The sequence below is a fragment of the Coenobita brevimanus genome, chromosome 60 (genome assembly GCF_032717465.1).
Source record: "Coenobita brevimanus isolate Jiangsu-jjx chromosome 60, ASM3271746v2, whole genome shotgun sequence".
Classification (NCBI taxonomy): Eukaryota; Metazoa; Arthropoda; class Malacostraca; order Decapoda; family Coenobitidae; genus Coenobita; species Coenobita brevimanus.
This window is the reverse complement of record NC_137013.1, coordinates 29,437,947-29,456,177: the sequence shown is the minus strand read 5'-3', so window position 1 is coordinate 29,456,177 and position 18,231 is coordinate 29,437,947. Positions and strand designations below refer to the sequence as shown.

At 42.7% G+C, this 18,231-nt stretch overlaps 1 protein-coding gene across 3 annotated transcripts in view; it reads left to right on the top strand.

The window, feature by feature from the left end:
* The window catches only part of LOC145403197 (E3 ubiquitin-protein ligase RNF34), a 214,781-nt gene that overhangs the window by 86,068 nt on the left and 110,482 nt on the right, over positions 1-18,231 (top strand). For all 3 annotated transcript variants that reach the window (XM_080275011.1, XM_080275012.1, XM_080275010.1), the window contains exon 2: positions 3,267-3,451. In XM_080275011.1, the coding sequence (XP_080131137.1) occupies positions 3,299-3,451 (153 nt within the window). In that variant the 5' untranslated portion in view covers positions 3,267-3,298. The remainder of the gene's footprint in view (positions 1-3,266; positions 3,452-18,231) is intronic.

Genomic DNA, 18,231 nt, shown 5'->3' with positions numbered 1-18,231 from the left:
TAATTTGTTCTTACTATCATCAGGCAGTTTTATTCAGCTTGAGATCTTATCGTAAGAATTGAAGGGGGAAAAAATCCTTTAACTTCTACCAGGATTGCTTTTATTATATTCATGTTACCATCAGATGATTTTATTCAGCTAAGAGTAAACTGTGTGAGATGGGTTTGGGTATATTATTATATTTGGCCATGTGTTGAGGATGAAGAGCGAGAGACTAACGAGGAGAGTGTATGCGAGTGAGGTAGAGGGGGGGGGAGAGGGAGGGGGAGGCCGAGGATGAGATGGAGGGATGGAGTGGAGAGGTCTATGAGAGAGGGAGGTGTGAACTGGGAGCAAGACAGTGAAGTGGCATTGGACAGGGTGACATGGAGGCAATTTGTTCGTGGCCACCTCTTACAGGATTGAGGTGTTTGGTAATAAATAGATAGTTAGATAGATTTCATACCAGAAGAAACTGTTACACAATGGGATCTAGCTATGTAACATCAGAGAGAATGTTTGCTCAGTGTTTCATCACTTCGGCCTCTTGCTTCATCTGTTGGTGAACCTTCCTGAGCTGAGAATGGCTTGACTTGTTTCTCTGCCTTTACAGTACTGTATATAGCATTCATTGATACAATGCATCAAGGAAGAAATTGACAGATGTGACTTTAAGTGTGAAGTAGATTTAGTGAAATATTAGGCAATTTTTTTTTCCTGATTGTGCTGTAATAAGCTGTTCTGTATTGGTATCTGATCATGTACAATAGGCTTTAGCCCTCTCATGGTCAGGACAGTTCTGGTCTTATATTCCAACAAATGCCAAATGATTTAGTTCAGCTGAAAGTGAATTATAGCAGCCTGATAGTGTTGATATTGGTACCATAACTGGTACCATTAGCCTACTCGCGGTTGGGACTGCATCAGTATTCTGTTCCAGCTAATTCCAGAAAATGTTACTCAATTGAGAGTGAATCTTGGGGTCTGAGGGAGTTAAATCTGCATATAAGCTTATGTTTTTTTATAGCATTTTAGTATTTTTTAATTATAAAAGATATTTGAGGTGTGGCTCATTTTTATCTCAGCTGATAATTCTCCTTTGGGTTTGTTTATAAATATTACGGACTGCATTTATCATAGCGGTAAATGCCATTTGGTTATGATGATGATGATAATGATGATGATGAGGAGGAGGAGGAGGAAGTGTGATGATGACAATGACGATGATGATGATGGAGCCCAGTTTTAAATAGTATGTTACTATTAGTGTTTTATAGCATTGTGATGGTTTGTGTGTCTACCCAGCAAACATTTGCATGCTGTAGTGTACCTGTATGAGTAACAGGTGTTGACTAATTCATCTTGAAGAATTCATTATCTCAGCTTCCACTTCCATCTGTTTGTTTTTCTGCATGGTACAGGACTATAGCAAGCAAAAGTTCACTGACAGTTCCCACCCAGCATTGTGTTCTTCCTTCCATATTTCTCATATATTTATACAGGGATCCTCTTTTCTTACATTCTTTTGTTCTGTGAGGTAAGTGAAGGGTTCTTGTGTACTATAAAATATCTGAATACAGCATTATCAAAAGGGGTGAGATTACATAAACTCATGATCTTGAAGTGAATGGATCATGAATTTGACTCTTAGTTTTTCTTTGAATAAATAACATTGCGGGTGTCCAGTCTTTGGTTCATTCTTCGTCTTAAAAAAATGCATTGAAATTTATCAGTGCAGTAAATACTGGTACAGTACCTGGTAAGACTGTTGTAGGAAAAATAAGGAGAGTAGTGTAGAGTATAGGAACTTCCAATGCTTCATTCTTTTGCAGAAATAAATTGTGGTTTTGATAGGAAATTGATTGTTATTTGTGGATGCTGTCCCTGATGGTACAGATTGTCATTGTTGTTTGTAAGGAAAGTGTTTCAAAATATCACAATATTTTCCATATGTGCTGTGTTCTTCTGTATATTGGAGGAACTGGCATCTCAGTTTTATGGACACCATTGATACTTTTAAGTTGCAGTAGTCTGTGATTTACAGAGAAATTTACTGCCCTCCTCCCAAAAAAGGAAACACTAAAAGAATATTTAAAAAGTGACTGAATGAAAACTTGCTGACCTGAAAATTGCTTTGGCCCATTACCTGATAAACTGAAGTTCAGTACATGGGAGGTGTCTGTAGGACTTTGTTATAGGTGGCCTGTACTGAAGTTTTTATTTGCTGTTAAGTCAGTCTCTCTCTCTCTCTCTCTGCATGTGTGTGTGTACTGTATGTGAGTGTGTGTGTGTGTGTGTGTGTGTGTGTGTGTGTGTGTGTGTGTGTGTGTGTTTCAGAATGTGGAAAATTTAAATATTTGCAGTTATTGCCTCATTTTCTCCAAGAAAACATGTTCGTCTTTTCCTGTTAATTTTTTCAGAAATTTACAAATAACTTTGGTGAGTAATACAGGCCTATGAATAAGGGGATCATCTCTGTCTCATCCTTGTAAAGCAATGCAATATTTGTGCTAATTTGTTGTTGTTGTTGTTGTTGTTGTTCAACTCTAGTCTGCCTGTGCAAGCAGCCCCATCAATCATATGCAAGCTGCTGCCCTTGCGGGGCACTCCCATACAGTAGACTGATGTTCCCTTGTGGTTGACAGTGCCTTGCCACAACAAGGCACAGGGAAAAGTGTGGAGGTTTGGTTTTTGGCTGGGTAACGCATGTGTGTGTCTCCACAGAGTTAACAGGGGCACCATAGCAGACTCCGCAGCACCCCATTTAATGGGTGCATGGTTGCCACCCAGCATTGTAAATGGTTTCCTGGGTTACAAGTAACCATTAGATGATAATACATCATAGGATCATTTCTATATTATGTCTGCTGGGTGTTTGTGTCCTAATAATGTATGTCATTTTCTGTAGTAAAGTACTGTACAGGTGTGACCCAAGTGTTGGAGTGACTGATCCTTCATGCACACAATCTGCCTCACTTGATTGATTTATTTAAATCATTGGGATGGACTGTGATCCCTGCCCCAACCACTGCATTAGCATAACAGCCAACCTTACCATGGTAGATGTTATGGGTAACTAATTATTTTGTCATAGACATTATTATATCATGAATAACATTGCTGTTCTAACAGTGAATATTTCCATTTTGTGTTCTTATTCTGTATAACTGCTTATGGCAGGTGTATGTAAGCTGGTCACTGTGGTATGTGAGCACAATACTGTATATAAATTGTGTGGCAGAATTATGTTACTTAAGGATGATTAATCCCATGTTGTTGTGTTGCAGGTGTGATGGTGGGGTAAGGGTGCAAGAAAGTGATGCTGGGTGACATTGGTTGTGGTGCAGGGAGCCGATGGTGCAGTGAAGTTTGGCGTTGCTCCCCCAAGGTGGCCCCAGACACAGCCCCACCCAAAACACAAATGGCTGATTGTGACCAGTGTGGAGCCAGGTTTACTCTGCTTCGAAGAAAGGTTAGTTGTATTGCCACCAGGGGCATTTCATCAGTGAAGTACAGTGTTGGGCAAAGTTTTTGCCTTTTCAGAGGCGGGTCATTAATTATTATTGTCACTAGAGTTAAAACATCAGAGAATACAGATGGCCAGTTGTGACCAATGTGAGGCCAAGATTATGTTACTTCGAAGGTGAGCCGGTCATTAGGATTTCCACCACAGTCAGCTTAGGAAGGGGGTAAGCTGAGGCAGGTATCTGGCAGCCATGAATATGTTGATGCCTTTTTGCAAGTAAGTACTTTTACTGTACCATATACCTGTATAGAATACTGTAGTATACCCATATAGTATACTATAGTGTTTGTAATTTATTATGCATTTATTGTCGGTCTGTCTATTTATTGCCAGATGCCTCAGTCCCATAAGGGGTGGTCACAAACAAATCACCTCCATGTCACCCTGTCACCCACCATTTCACCCCCCTGCTCCCAGTTCACACCCGTATCCCTCATATACTTCTCCACTCCATCCCTCCATCTCATTTTCAGCCTCCCCCTCTCCACCTCACATAAACTCTCCTCATTAGTCTCTTACTGTCCACTCTCTTCATGTGGCCAGACCACCTCAGTGTATTTCTCCTAAAGTTTTCTGTCACATCCACATCCACACCACAATGCCTCTTCACTTCTTCATTTGTCAGTCTGTCTCTCAGTGTAACTCCACATGCTCCCTTTAAATAACTCATTTCCTCTGCTCTCACTCTTGACTTGTGTCCTTCCAACAAGATCCAAGCTTCACTTTCACATGTTATAGTTGGTATCACAGTACTTTCATGCAGTGACAGTATTTCTTCCATGCTCACTTCCTTGTTTCTTATCACTGCTTTCAAAGAACCAGTAATCTTTTTTCCTTGCTGTACTCTTTCAAGCACTTCATCCTCCAAACTTCCATCCTTACTCATCGTGCTACCCAAGTACTTAAATGCACTCACATTTTCCATTTCCTTATCATCCAGCCTTATTGTACATCCAGTGACCTCATTTTTCTCGAAGACCATAACTTTACTCTTCTCTACATTGACCATTAGATTCCGTTTATTAAGACCCGGACACACTTGCCCACGAACATGTGATTGTCAAGAAGAAATGAAGCTCAGGGGTCCATCCAACATTCAGAGTCGAATACTGAAGCAGATCTAACCTGATGCTTTGTTTCGTCTTGTCAATCACATGTTCGAGGCAAGTGTGTCCGAGCCTGTACACACTCCTCCATGCTTATTCCCCTTTGTCTTCACTTGACAGTACAGTATCATATGCAAACAACAGTACAGGAAGTTTCTATACATTGCCCTCTCTCATTTAGGATGCTTCAGCATCCACTGCCCTGCCTTGTATCTCTTTGATAACCCTATCCATATACAAAATAAACAACCACGGGGACGTAACACAAGTTTCAGTCCAACACTCAAATAGAAAAATTCACTGAATTCACTATCCACATGCACTGCAACCTTAGCACCGTCATACATACAGTGGTCTCTTAATATCCATGGGGGTTAGGCAACAGAGACACCCGAATATGTTAAAACTGCTGTTCCCTTTAAAAACACCCCTGGACCCCTCATTTCCTTATAAATAAAGAAAAACCCTATGTGCATGTTTACAACCACTTTAATTAATACAAAAACACTAAAAAAGTTAAAAATTATGAATACAGTACTACTGGATGGCCTCTTCTGACTACTTGTTCCAGCTCCTTCCTCCAGCCTCCACGTTATCGACACTGCCAACAACAAAAACAAATGTTCTATGACTAACAGCACCCCCCATTTCCTATGTACTGTACATCTTTACGAACAGTACAGTAATAAGGGCAAGAAAAACTATAAAAACAGTTAAAATTTTCATTTTAACTGTCTTCGGCTATGGGAGGAGGGTCATCAGGTTCATCAGGTGTTTCAATCGTTCCCAGCTGATTTCTGATTAGCCAGTGACAGAGACTCTTACATACAAAGCTTTGGTGTGAGCAACCAATCATGGAGCTTTCCTCTTGTATCAGCTGGGAAACACAACAAGGCCCTTCGCCGCCAACATTGCAAAAGAGAACATGGAGGAAAAGAAATACTTCCAGCCCACCCTAACTTTTCCCCTGATGTAGTAATGGTATTAATAAATGAAGTGGCCAAAAGGAAGAGTGTTATATTTGATTCACTGGATAATGTCATTAAAACAGCCATGAACTGTGCCTGGGATAATGTTACATTTGCAGTGAACAATGTCAGCAGAGTTCAGCGAGATAAAATGCTTTAGTGAATCTTGCCCCGGTACTGTATCCACCCGCAGACATTTAAAACCTTGTATGGTATATCCACCGCGGATATTTAAAACTGTGTATGTTAAAAACGTGGATGTTAATTAATGACTGTACTCTTCACGGCATTGAACAACTTCCCATTTACTCCATATATTCTTAATACATTCTTTATCTATCCACCCTATCATATGCTTTCTCCAAATCCATGAAGGCCACATAAAACTTCTTTCCCTTCTCTAGAAACTTTTCCATTAAAGACCTTATAATGAATATCAGATTTATGCAACCCCTTCCCTTCCTTAAACCTCTCTGTTCTTCTCCAATTAATTTCTCTGTTATTTTCCTAACTCTGTCAATAAGTATCCTACCATACATGTTTCCTATTATACTAAGAAGATAAATGCCCATATGATTCCCACACACTCCTTTTTCCCCTTTTTCTTTGTACAGGGGAATAATTATACTTGACTTTCAATCCTCCGGGACTCTACCTTCCTCCCAGGCAAATCTGCATATCTTCCATATCCATTCTACTACAATCTCTCCCCCATGCTTCAGCATCTCACCACATACTTTATCAATTCCAGGGGCTTTCTTCAAGTTGACTTTCTTCATTGCTTCTACTACTTCCATCCTGCTGATGTCTTCCTCTCTTCTCACCTCCCTTCTTCGCCCAACCATTCCCCAGCCACTTCTACTTGCATCACTTTCATTCTCTATGTTTAACAGGAAAGTGTTCTCTCCATCTGCCCACTTTTTCTCCCTTCTCTACTAACAATCTACCATTTTTATCTTTCACACTCCAACTAACTTCATTTATCACCCTGTCTGACTCTCTTTACCTCTTTTCAGACCATTTTCTCACGTTCCCTCCACTTTACACTCAAATTCTTTCCAAATTCCTCATTCATCATCATTTTACTTTCTCTTACTAATCTTTTCACCTCTTTCTTCCTCACTACATATAACTCCCTCTTCCATCTCTCAGCTTCCTCCATGCTCCTACTTCCCATCCACTCAGTATATGCTTTCTTCTTTTGTGCCACAGCTTGTCTCACGTCATCATTCCACCATGCTCTTCCTTGCACCCCTTTTTGTCTTCTCTTCACCCCACACATCACCTCATATGCGGCACAGATTTCTTCTGTTTATATCGTACACACCCCTTCCACCTTCCCCATCTTCCCTAAATCATATATACCCAATTGCTCTTGTACTTCTTTTTTGTATTCTGCTTTTTTTTTCCATCCTCTTGCAACCTTTCCAATCTCCTCGTTTTCACGACTTCCTCCTGTCATTCCATCCTTCTTTTCCTGCATTTGCATTTGAACATTGATTTTCACCACCACCACTTGGTGGTCAGAAAGTCCACTTCCCCAGCCTCTGTATGCTTTTGCATCCATTCCACATGTTCTCATTCTGTCATGCACACAACACACACCCATAATCAGTCATTGCCCTCCGTTCATTCAGTTCACCACCTACCCTTCTCAACACTCGCCATGTTTACCTGTGGATCATTTTGTGTCTAAAGAGGGTATTGGCTATCACCAACCCCCTCCCTGCACAGCTGTCCACTAGAGCACTGCCATTCTCATCCACTTCCGCAGGCACACCACACTCGGCAACTACTCCATCAACCTCCACATTCCCTACTTTTCCAACCATATCACCAATCAAAAATGTTGTCTCAGTCCTTTCAAACTTTTCTTTGGACGCATCCACATTTGCCCAGAACTCTCATTTCACTGTACATACACAGTCTTGCATTGGTGCATACACACACACACAATTGCCCACATTTGTAGTCCTACATTCAGTCTTCCCCATACAATCCTTGAGCCAACTGATCTATACTCTCTTATATCTCCTTTCATCTCTTGCACACAGCAATTCATACTCCTTCGTTTGCCCACTCATTCTCACCTACTCCCACGCATAAGATACCTCATCCATTCTCCCACACTCTTACCTCTCCATTTAGTCTCAGTTATTCCATTTACATCCACTTTAGCTCCCTGAAGCACCTGGATAATCTCTCTCTCTCACCTCACAGCATCTCTCTCACCTCATCATTCACGTCCCATACATTCCATGTCGCAATCCCTACCGTGTCCTCTGTTCGGTCCATAATCATCACCTGTTGGTCAGTCTTGGTCTGAGGCTTCTTGTGTTTATTTTTAGTTATTTGTTTTCCGGGGAGGGGCACTAATCCTCCACCAACCCACTTGTTGACACATATTTTTAGTTAGTTATTTTCCGGGGAGGGGCACTAACCCTCCACCAACCCACTTGTTGACACGTAGGGAACATGTATTGGTGGGTTATAAGGTAGTCACCCTACGTTGAAAATGATTTCATGGTTTACAGGGAACACTTGAGTAAACAGCTGATGTAGCGATGTCATGCTGACTGACCACTTATATCATCACATTATGCAGTTACAAGTGATGAAATTATGCATTTTAGATGTGAATAATTTTGAGAGGTAATAGATTATGCTTATATGACCAGAATTACAGATTGCACACCTGAGTTGAGACAAATTGAGGGAGAGTGCTTAACTGCAGAGTTAACATCTTCATTGCATTGCACCGCTTTTACTTTATGTTGGCTAATGCCAGATTGCCTGGTTTAGCTGAGAGAAATATCTCGGCACTCCTGGGTTATTAATGGTCACATGATATCAGATGCAGCAATTTTAAGATATACAGTACTGTAATATGAGATCGGTTCCAAGAATATTTGTGAGATTTAATTTCGCATTATGTAATTGCATGTAATTCTGTGGAGAATGTAGGGTCCTGTTCTGTGTGAGGCCAGAGAAAGTTGGGTTAGGTTCTGATTAATGATGGAGAAAATAGGGTTAGGTTCTGTGTAATGCTGGAGAAAGTAAGTTCTGTGTGAGGTCAATAACAGTTCGTAAAGTTGCCTTAACATGTATAATTTCTGATAAGGAATAGCACTTTTACTAACCAGAGGACAAACTGAACAAAAGCATGACTAGAGAACACTTGGGTAAGCAGCTTGCACAGTTGGAACACATGAGTAAACAGATGACACAGCAATGCTATCTTGACTCACCACTGGTACCATCACAGGATCACGTCACATGTAGTCCTACTTGCAACTCGGACAGAGCTGCTAGCACCCCATATGATGTTGGCCCTTCTTGATCCCACAAATGATGGCCTTGATATAAAGTAGTGGCATGAAGCAGCAGAAGCACTTTCTCCTTTTGGAAGCTGGTCCAGAATTTTCACTTTTTCATTAGTGCTGAATGTTTTCCTCTCCTTTCTTTCCCTTGAAGAAGATGCAGTACTTGGATACTGGTGAGCAGAAGAGAGAGAATACTGTCGTAACCAAACGAGCTGGACCACAGCAACCATATGTGTGTCGATGTGTCATGTAGTGAGTGGGGCCGGATGAGCCATGTCACCACAGGGCCTCTAGTGAGCAAATAATGTTTGCTGTGGTGGTAAATTATAAAATATTCCTCCCTGATTTCCTGGATGTATCAGAGGATATTCGTATTATAACATTTTAGTTGTCACAGAATAAATATAGCATCATAAAAATATCACATATTACTCAGTTATCCTTCAGTACATCATCTGGCAGGCATCAGTGTCCCTCACAACAAAGGGAATGAATTTGAAAAATTCCTATAGAAGCCACAAAATCAAAATCTGCCCCATTGGTTGGAAGTCCTGTCACCAAAATGGTTCAGTTCTTGAGTCTTGCCACCAAAACAGTTCAGCACCTTGAGTCTTGCCACCAAAACAGTTCAGCACTGTGAGTCTTGCCACCAAAACAGTTCAGCGCTGTGAGTCTCACCACCAAAACAGTTCAGCACAGTGAGTCTCGCCACCAAAACAGTTCAGCGCTGTGATTCTTGCCACCAAAACAGTTCAGCACAGTGAGTCTCGCCACCAAAACAGTTCAGCGCTGTGATTCTTGCCACCAAAACAGTTCAGCACAGTGAGTCTCGCCACCAAAACAGTTCAGCGCTGTGATTCTTGCCACCAAAACAGTTCAGCACTGTAGTCTTGCCGCCAAAACAGTTCAGCGCTGTTAGTCTTGCCACTAAAACAGTTCAGCTCTGTGATTCTCACCACCAAAACAGTTCAGCACTGTGATTCTCGCCACCAAAACAGTTCAGCGTTGTGAGTCTTGCCACCAAAACAGTTCAGCACTGTGATTCTCGCCACCAAAACAGTTCAGCACTGTGAGTCTTGCCACCAAAACAGTTCAGCGCTGTGATTCTTGCCACCAAAACAGTTCAGCGCTGTGAGTCTTGCCACCAAAACAGTTCAGCGCTGTGATTCTCACCACCAAAACAGTTCAGCACTGTCAGTCTTGCCACCAAAACAGTTCAGCGCTGTGAGTCTTGCCACCAAAACAGTTCAGCGCTGTGATTCTCACCACCAAAACAGTTCAGCACTGTGAGTCTTGCCACCAAAACAGTTCAGCACTGTGATTCTCACCACCAAAACAGTTCAGCGCTGTGATTCTCACCACCAAAACAGTTCAGCACTGTGAGTCTTGCCACCAAAACAGTTCAGCGCTGTGATTCTCACCACCAAAACAGTTCAGCACTGTGAGTCTTGCCACCAAAACAGTTCAGCGCTGTGATTCTCACCACCAAAACAGTTCAGCACTGTGAGTCTTGCCACCAAAACAGTTCAGCACTGTGATTCTCACCACCAAAACAGTTCAGCACTGTGATTCTCACCACCAAAACAGTTCAGCGCTGTGAGTCTTGCCACCAAAACAGTTCAGCGCTGTGAGTCTCGCCACCAAAACAGTTCAGCGCTGTGATTCTCGCCACCAAAACAGTTCAGTGCTGTGAGTTTTTCCGCCAAAACAGTTCAGCGCTGTGAGTCTTGCCACCAAAACAGTTCAGTGCTGTGAGTCTCACCACCAAAACACTGCTGTGAGTCTTATGATCAAAACACTGGTTTTGATATTGCAGTATTTGATAAGTTTCTTTCAAATTTGTTACCTGTATTTTTTTTAATTCATCCATCCATCATCCAATCCTACATTGTCCCACGTGGAGCGTAGGAGCCCGGGGCCAGGCAGTTGGTCCCGACATTTAAGATGAGAGTGACCAGCCTCACTCATTCCTGAGTGGCATTACATGAGCAATCAACCCCAACCATCCCTTAGATATAAACCTTCACTGGCTCAATCTGATTGGAGCGCAATAATTACCCATTAAACCACCAGGTGCCAAAATTTGGCTATGTGGTTACCACCCAGTGTAGTAAATGGTTTCCTGGTGTACAGGAACCCATTTGGCTTGTCACTCGGTGTAGAGTTACCCACAGGCAGAAGGAAGAGGAAAGAATGAAGGAAAGAAAGACAGAAGAGGGAGTGTAAAGTCACCCGTAGGCAGAAGGACAAGGAAAGAATGAAGGAAAGAAAGACAGAAGAGGATGGAAGGAAAGAAGGATGGAGGAGAGGAAAGGGCGGATACCTGACAGCAGCACTACATCAAGTGAGTGGATCCCTCCATCTCAGTCCATTTCATACCTCCCCCCCCCCGCAAATTGGATGACATCAGCCCTCCTACCCACCCTTCCCCCAAGGCCACTGTTCCATGCCCTTTCTCCAGTACTGTAATGCCACATGGCAGCTATGCCCATGATGAAATTTATTGCATTGTTTGTCACCCCTGTCCCTCTGTATGTTGTGCTGGCCTCATTCCATCTACTGGCATGTGTCACTAAGGCACCTCCAGCTGCCAAGGACCTCCGGAAGGTGTAATCACTTGAGAAGAAGCAGGAGATTATAAGGAAACTGGACAAGGGATGAACAGTGAGTTGGGTGGTTGAGATTTTTGATGCTCCTTGTACAACCCTGCAGGACATCAAGAAAGCACGAGAACAAATCTTTCAGTATAGGACAGCAGTACGGGATTAGACTCCCTCTGGGGGGTTTAGGGAGGGTATTTCATCAATTTCTTTCAGTACATCACCTTCTGATGTCCCTTTTGCAGCTAGGTATATACCGAGTAATTGAGAGTTCACTGTATATCCTAACGTTACTGTATATGTGAGTGCAGTGTACGAGCATACCCTGGTGTAACGATGCAGTTGGTTAAGTAAAAACCCTTCGCTAGGCGGGGTATCGCATCTCTGGGTAGATTTTACATGTAAAGTATAGGGATGAGTTATTGAGCCCTGGGTTTCCCCCTTAACCAAGTCCTAAACCCATCTAAATGAGTCCAAAAACAAGTTTCTAGCTAACCTAAACTCCCAAATAGCTTTAAAACAAGCTAAACAAAACCTAAAATAAAATCCAAAAGTCATCAAAAATAAGTCAGGAAAAAATCAAACTTAGTAAACTGCACCCCAAAATGACAATGTTCACTCCACCTTTGACTAAAACACATTGATCTGTCTAAAAAACAGTTTATAAATCAACATAAACACAAAATTTAAGTAAAAAATATAATCAAAATCGGTTTCAAAAAACAAAACCCATCGTTAAACCGAGATTTGTCCATCTTTCGGCAAGGTAGGGTGGTATTTCTACCCCCATCGCTGTGCTGGGCTATTGCGTCTAGGGGTATTGTATCTTGGGGTCTGCCTGTACATGATTACCACTCTGCGTTGTTATAAATGATTTCCCAAGCTACAGGAAAAGATTAGGCTTGTCATGCAGTGTAGAGACATGAAGTGGAACTTGTATGCAGCTCTGCAAAGTATAGGTACAGGTGTAGAGTGCATTACTGTAGACTGTAATACAGTAATCCCTCCAATATCCGACGTAATAGGGCCATAGGCAGGTCCGGATACTGGTCCTGTCCGGATATTGGGCCCATCTTATGGACCTGTACTTAAGGACCCTAACTCAGAGAAACACCTATACAACTCCCTCTGGACATGCATAGCACCTATTTAAGACCCAAATCACACCAATAAGGCACATAAATGACTGAAATAAATGCAAAAGAAGCATAAAATGAGGATTTAGTAGTAGGTTCATACAATATTAAACATTCTGGTTACTGGCTCCTGGACTGGTACTTATGGACCCAAACCTAGCCTAACTCATAAAAACACCTTCCTACTGCACATGCATAGCTCCTAACACCCTATTCACACCAATAAAGGACATTAAAGAGTGAAATGAGGTGTTTGAGGTAAGTATAGTATGGAAAAAAGTACAGTATGAAACATTCTGCCTACTTACAGCAAGTCCATGGCCATCTCGATGAATAACTGCCTCCTCTCAGACTCTGACAGCAAGAAGGATTTCCTGAAGCACTTCCAGTACACTGTTCATGAAGTCTTGCACTGAACTTAGTCAATCGCACTCAGAAGTCCGTTCTCTTCACAGTGCGTACTCTTGTCTAACTAATGCTCCATTGTAACTTAATAAGTGTTGCACTCTGCACTTTAACTTTTCCCACTCTTCTAACCATTTTCTAAAGCAAAATCAAACAAGTCTATTTATGTTAAATTTTGTTCCAAATTTGTCTTTTCACTCACAACTGTAAATCCTTAACACAACACACTGTTTTTTTCACTGCACAACACTGTAAATTCCCGTGTGGTTTAGTGGAGAAGTTCTTGCTGTTTAATCACTGTCAGAGTCCGAGAGTATCACTGGCAGGTGACCTAGGGGTGCATCGCTGGGTTGTGGTGATGGCGTACCTGCTGCAGACGACTCTGAAGATAGACGCAAACTCACGTCGAGCGGTGACTCCACCGTGGCTGATGTGCTGGGCTGTGGCTCTGAGCATGAGGGCCTGTCTTGGGGAGGCAATGGAGTGGAGCCAGGGCTGGGCACAGCGGGGGGCAGGGGCCTGAAAAAACTGTCAATGGTTGATTGACGCAAGGACCGACGATTCTGACGATTGATGATGCGCTGCCTGAAATACGCACTTCCTCCACAAGTCCCAAGGGCCCCATCTCCCTGTCACAGACCGGGTGTTCCAGGTAGTTGAGAACGAACTCTAGGTGTTCCCGGAGTGCGCTCAGCTTGGGGATGGCTGGAGTAGTGTCATGCTGAGATGAGTCCGCATCATTGTTGCCGTCCCCGTCGGAATCTTCAAGCTGCGTACTGACACCTGCAGCTGAAGATGCGATCTCGATATCAGACAATATCTGATACCCAGGATTGCCCTCGTCGTCATCCAACCACTCACGCACATCGTCCACATCAACATCATCGCCATGTGTACGTAGCCGTGCATGGAAGTCATTCTACGTCAATCAATCAATCAATCATTTCCTGTGGCACCCTCGGGGATGCATAGGGCCTCGATGAACTCACACCACCACATCCTATCTTGTGCTAACTCCTCAAGATCTCCCCAACACTCATCTCCAGCTTCCCGTCTCATTGTCCTCACCCACGTCTCTTTTGGCCTTCCTCTACCTCTCCTACCAAGTGCCACCCACCCTGGTGTACCTCGTACTATTCCCTGTCTCCTATACACATGTCCTAGCCACTTCCATCGTGAGAATCTAACATATTCATCGATCGGCTGCACTCCCATTATTTCTCTAATTCTACTATTTGGTATCCTTTCCCACCACTTAACTCCTAATATTCTTCTAAGTGCTTTATTTTCAAACACCAAGAATTTATTTTCCATAGTCACTGCTGTACCAAGACTCGTGTCCATAAATTAAGATACTCCTAACCATTACCTTATAAAGTTTGATTTTTGTATGCACAGAAAAATTGTTATTATTCCAAATATTTTTAAGCATTCCCATTGCCTGATTAGCCTTCTTTAACCTTACCTCGAATTCAAAGTTCAAAGAACCATCCTTGGCTAAATAAGTACCTAAATATTTAAACCTATCAACTTGCTTTACAACCATACCTCCAATTACACATTCCTGTGCATTTTCCATATTCATATTGATTATTTCAGTTTTTCCACAATTAATAACCAAACCCACCTTGCGACCTTCACTCACCAAACAGTCCAACACTCTCTGCATCTTTTCTGGCCCATCACAAATCAAAACTATATCATCTGCATAATCTAAATCCAAAAGTTTCCTGTTCTCTCCCCAAAGTATACCTGCACCGGTTTCTGTTCCAACTTGTTTCATAATGTAATCAATGACCAATATAAATAGTAAAGGCGATAGAACACCACCTTGAATTACTCCGGACTTGACTTCAAATGAATCAGACAACCATCAACCATCACTTTACAAAATGTGTCCTCATGCATGTTCATAATGACCCTCACAAACTTCTCTGGTATTCCATAATGTCTCATGATCTTCCCCATAGTCTCTCTCGAAACACTGTCAAAAGCCTTTTCAAAATCAACAAAACAAAGACTTAACGGTACTCTCATTTCATTAACTTGCTGCATCAAATGCCTAACTATAAAGATCTGATCATTGCAACCACGTCCCTTTCTAAAACCAGCCTGTTCATCCCTCAGAATACCCTCAACCACCGGCTCCAACCTATTTAAACACTCTACTGAAAACTTTCAAAACTATCGGTGACAAAGAGATTCCTCTCCAATTACCACATTCACTCAGGTCTCCCTTCTTCGGAACTTTAACAATTACACCATTCTTCCAAACTGATGGTAGTAACCCCGTCACCCATATCTTATTGTATAGCTTGGTCAAGATCATTATTAATCTATCCCCCTCCACTTTAAACATTTCCGGAAATAAGCCATCCTCCCCTGGTGCCTTATTATTCTTTAACTGTTTTACTGCTTTCTCCACTTCTGCAAGCCTCAACTCTCCTGTTTCTATATTTAAATCTTCCTGAGCAGACGGTATATCCTCTTCTGGTGGTATTGGTCTATTAAGAACTGTCTCAAAATGCTCTTTCCATCTATTTTTAATATCTCCATCTTTGGTCAATAAATTTCCTTCCCTGTCTCTAACTGGTATTTTCTTGCGTTTACCTGCATTACCACTCAGTTCTCTAATCGATTCATATGCTATTCTTTGACTCTGTCCATCATTTTTGTTTATTAAGAGTTCAGTCTCTGCAACCTTTTCATCCACACATCTTTTATCTCTCCTAGCTAACCTTCTTACTTCTGAATTCAAACTCCAGTACGCAGCTCTTGCTAATTCAATCTCTCGTTCATCAACGCATTGCATCTCACTCCTCAATTTAGCCTCACCTCTCTTTTTTATCATATCCCACGTTTCCTCTGATATCCATTTCTTTCTCCTGAATCTATGTCTCCTTTCAATCGTACATTCAGCAGTCTCATGCAAAACTTTGTTCACATCCTCCCACATCTCATCTACACTTCTCTCCCCCTCTTCCAACGTTTCCAACACCAAAAACCTATTTCTGCATTCTAATCTGAATTCCTCCTTTTCTTCTCCTTCCCTTCTAAGCTTAACAATATCGTATCTACCAACACCAGATTTTTCCTTCTTCTGATTTTTAAGTTTAAACCTTATTTTTGCAATGCTGAGTTGATGGTCACTACCAATATCCGCTCCCCATTTAACATGAACATCTAGCAGAGAACTTCTATGCCTCCTACTGATAGCGATGTGATCAATCTGATTTTTATATTTTCCGCACGGCGACACCCAAGTTGTCTTGTGTATATTGCAATGCTGAAAGAGTGTGCCCCCGATGACTAAGTCATTTGCTAGACAGAAGCTTCCAAACTTCACTCCGTTTTCACTCATCCTACTACCAACTCCCATCTTACCCATACATGCCTCAAATCCCTCATTTGAACAGCCCATTACTGCATTAAAGTCTCCAACGCAGATCAAAACATCATGTCTAGGTACCCTTCCTACTCTTTCTTGCAACTTTTCATAAAATGTGTCTTTCCTTTCATCGAGTGCATCATTAGTAGGTGCATAAGACACAAACAGACTGATGTTGCCATGATTTGATTTAAACCGTGCGTATAACAATCGCTCATCTATAGGATCCCACTCACATAAAGCCTTATTTGCCTTACAACGCAGCGACAATCCTACTCCCTGATAATGCATTCCGTCCTGTCGGCCAGATATCAATAAACGTATACCATCCTCCAAATCCAACTTATCGACTCCAGTTATTCTAGTTTCTGTCAGAGCACAAATATCAAGTCCGTAATTTTGAAAAACCTTCACTAACTCATCGATTTTACCGTCATGATTTAGCGTTCTCACATTCCAGTTACCAATTTTAATTGTAATTTTTGCATTAACAAAGGAATTAGATTGTAATTGAGGCAACCGTGAGATTCTTAGCACCCCCTGCCCATTTAAGGGCTGCACGGGACTGGGGGCCATTATTGTTCTTTCAGAGTCAAACCCTAGAAAATCGTACTCCACATCCGTTCCGAGAAGCAGACGAGACCAACCATTTTCTAGAGTCTTGACAGGGACTTCCTTCCATGCACTGGCCCAGTTGTAGATTGCAGACTTGATGTTGTAGCGGTGAAGGTTTTCCAAAGTCCGCTGGCCTCGCGTGTCCCGTCCCTCCCTGCGCTCGTCCTCGTCCTCGAGAACAACCATCACCTCGTCCAGGAACTTCCGACGGTATAAGCGCTTTGTTACCACGATCACTCCTTGGTCCATTGGTTGGATGAGAGCAGTCGTATTAGGTGGCAGAAACATGCACCTAATGCGGCCATTCTCAGCCACCAAGTCCTTGTCACACGGGTGGGCAGGTGCATTGTCGAGGAGAAGGAGGGCCTTTACCTGGTCGCGCGGGATTCCCAGTGTCTTCGTCTGGTAATTGATGACCTCCTTGACGAAGTGGCAGTGGAACCAGGCTTTGAAGATCTGGGCTGTAAACCATACCTTCAAAGAATGGTACCAGACGACAGGAAGGACATCCATCACCCCACGAAGACACCGAGGCTGCTTTGCACAGCCAACAATAACGGGCTTAAGCCGGTGCATGCCGTTAGCATTGGCACAACACAAAGCAGATATCCGTTGCTTGGAGAGCTTGCGGCCAGGTACACGCTTCTCCGTCTCCTCGGCTAGAGAGTTCGTTGGCAAAGAGCGATAGAATAAACCAGTTTTGTCAGCATTGTAGACTTGACCGAGAGTGAGGCCCTCCCTGTCGATCAAGCCCTTCACCTTGTGCCGAAGCTCGTCAACTCCATCCTCGTTAGCGTCCAAAGCTTCGCTATGAGCTTTACGGTTGGTAAGGCCATGCCGTAACTTGAACACGAAGAGCCAACCCTCGGATGCCTTGAAGTCTAGGGCGTCGTGAAGCCTGGCGAACTTCTCAGCAGCAGAACCCTTCAGCTCCATACCATGTACCATCACACCAGCAGCACGTTGCTGTCGATACCAAATCAATGTGGAGCGGTCGACTTCAGCAAACTTGGGAGTAAACATCACCTTCCTCTCCACGTTGCATCTGCTTCTCGACGAGAAGTCAGCCGTGTACTGCATGAGTTTGTCTCAGGATCTCTTGATATCGAACAAAGTAGATCGGGCCAGGTTGAACTCGCGGAGGATGCGGGAAGAAGACCACCCCGCATCTACTTTCTCCAATAT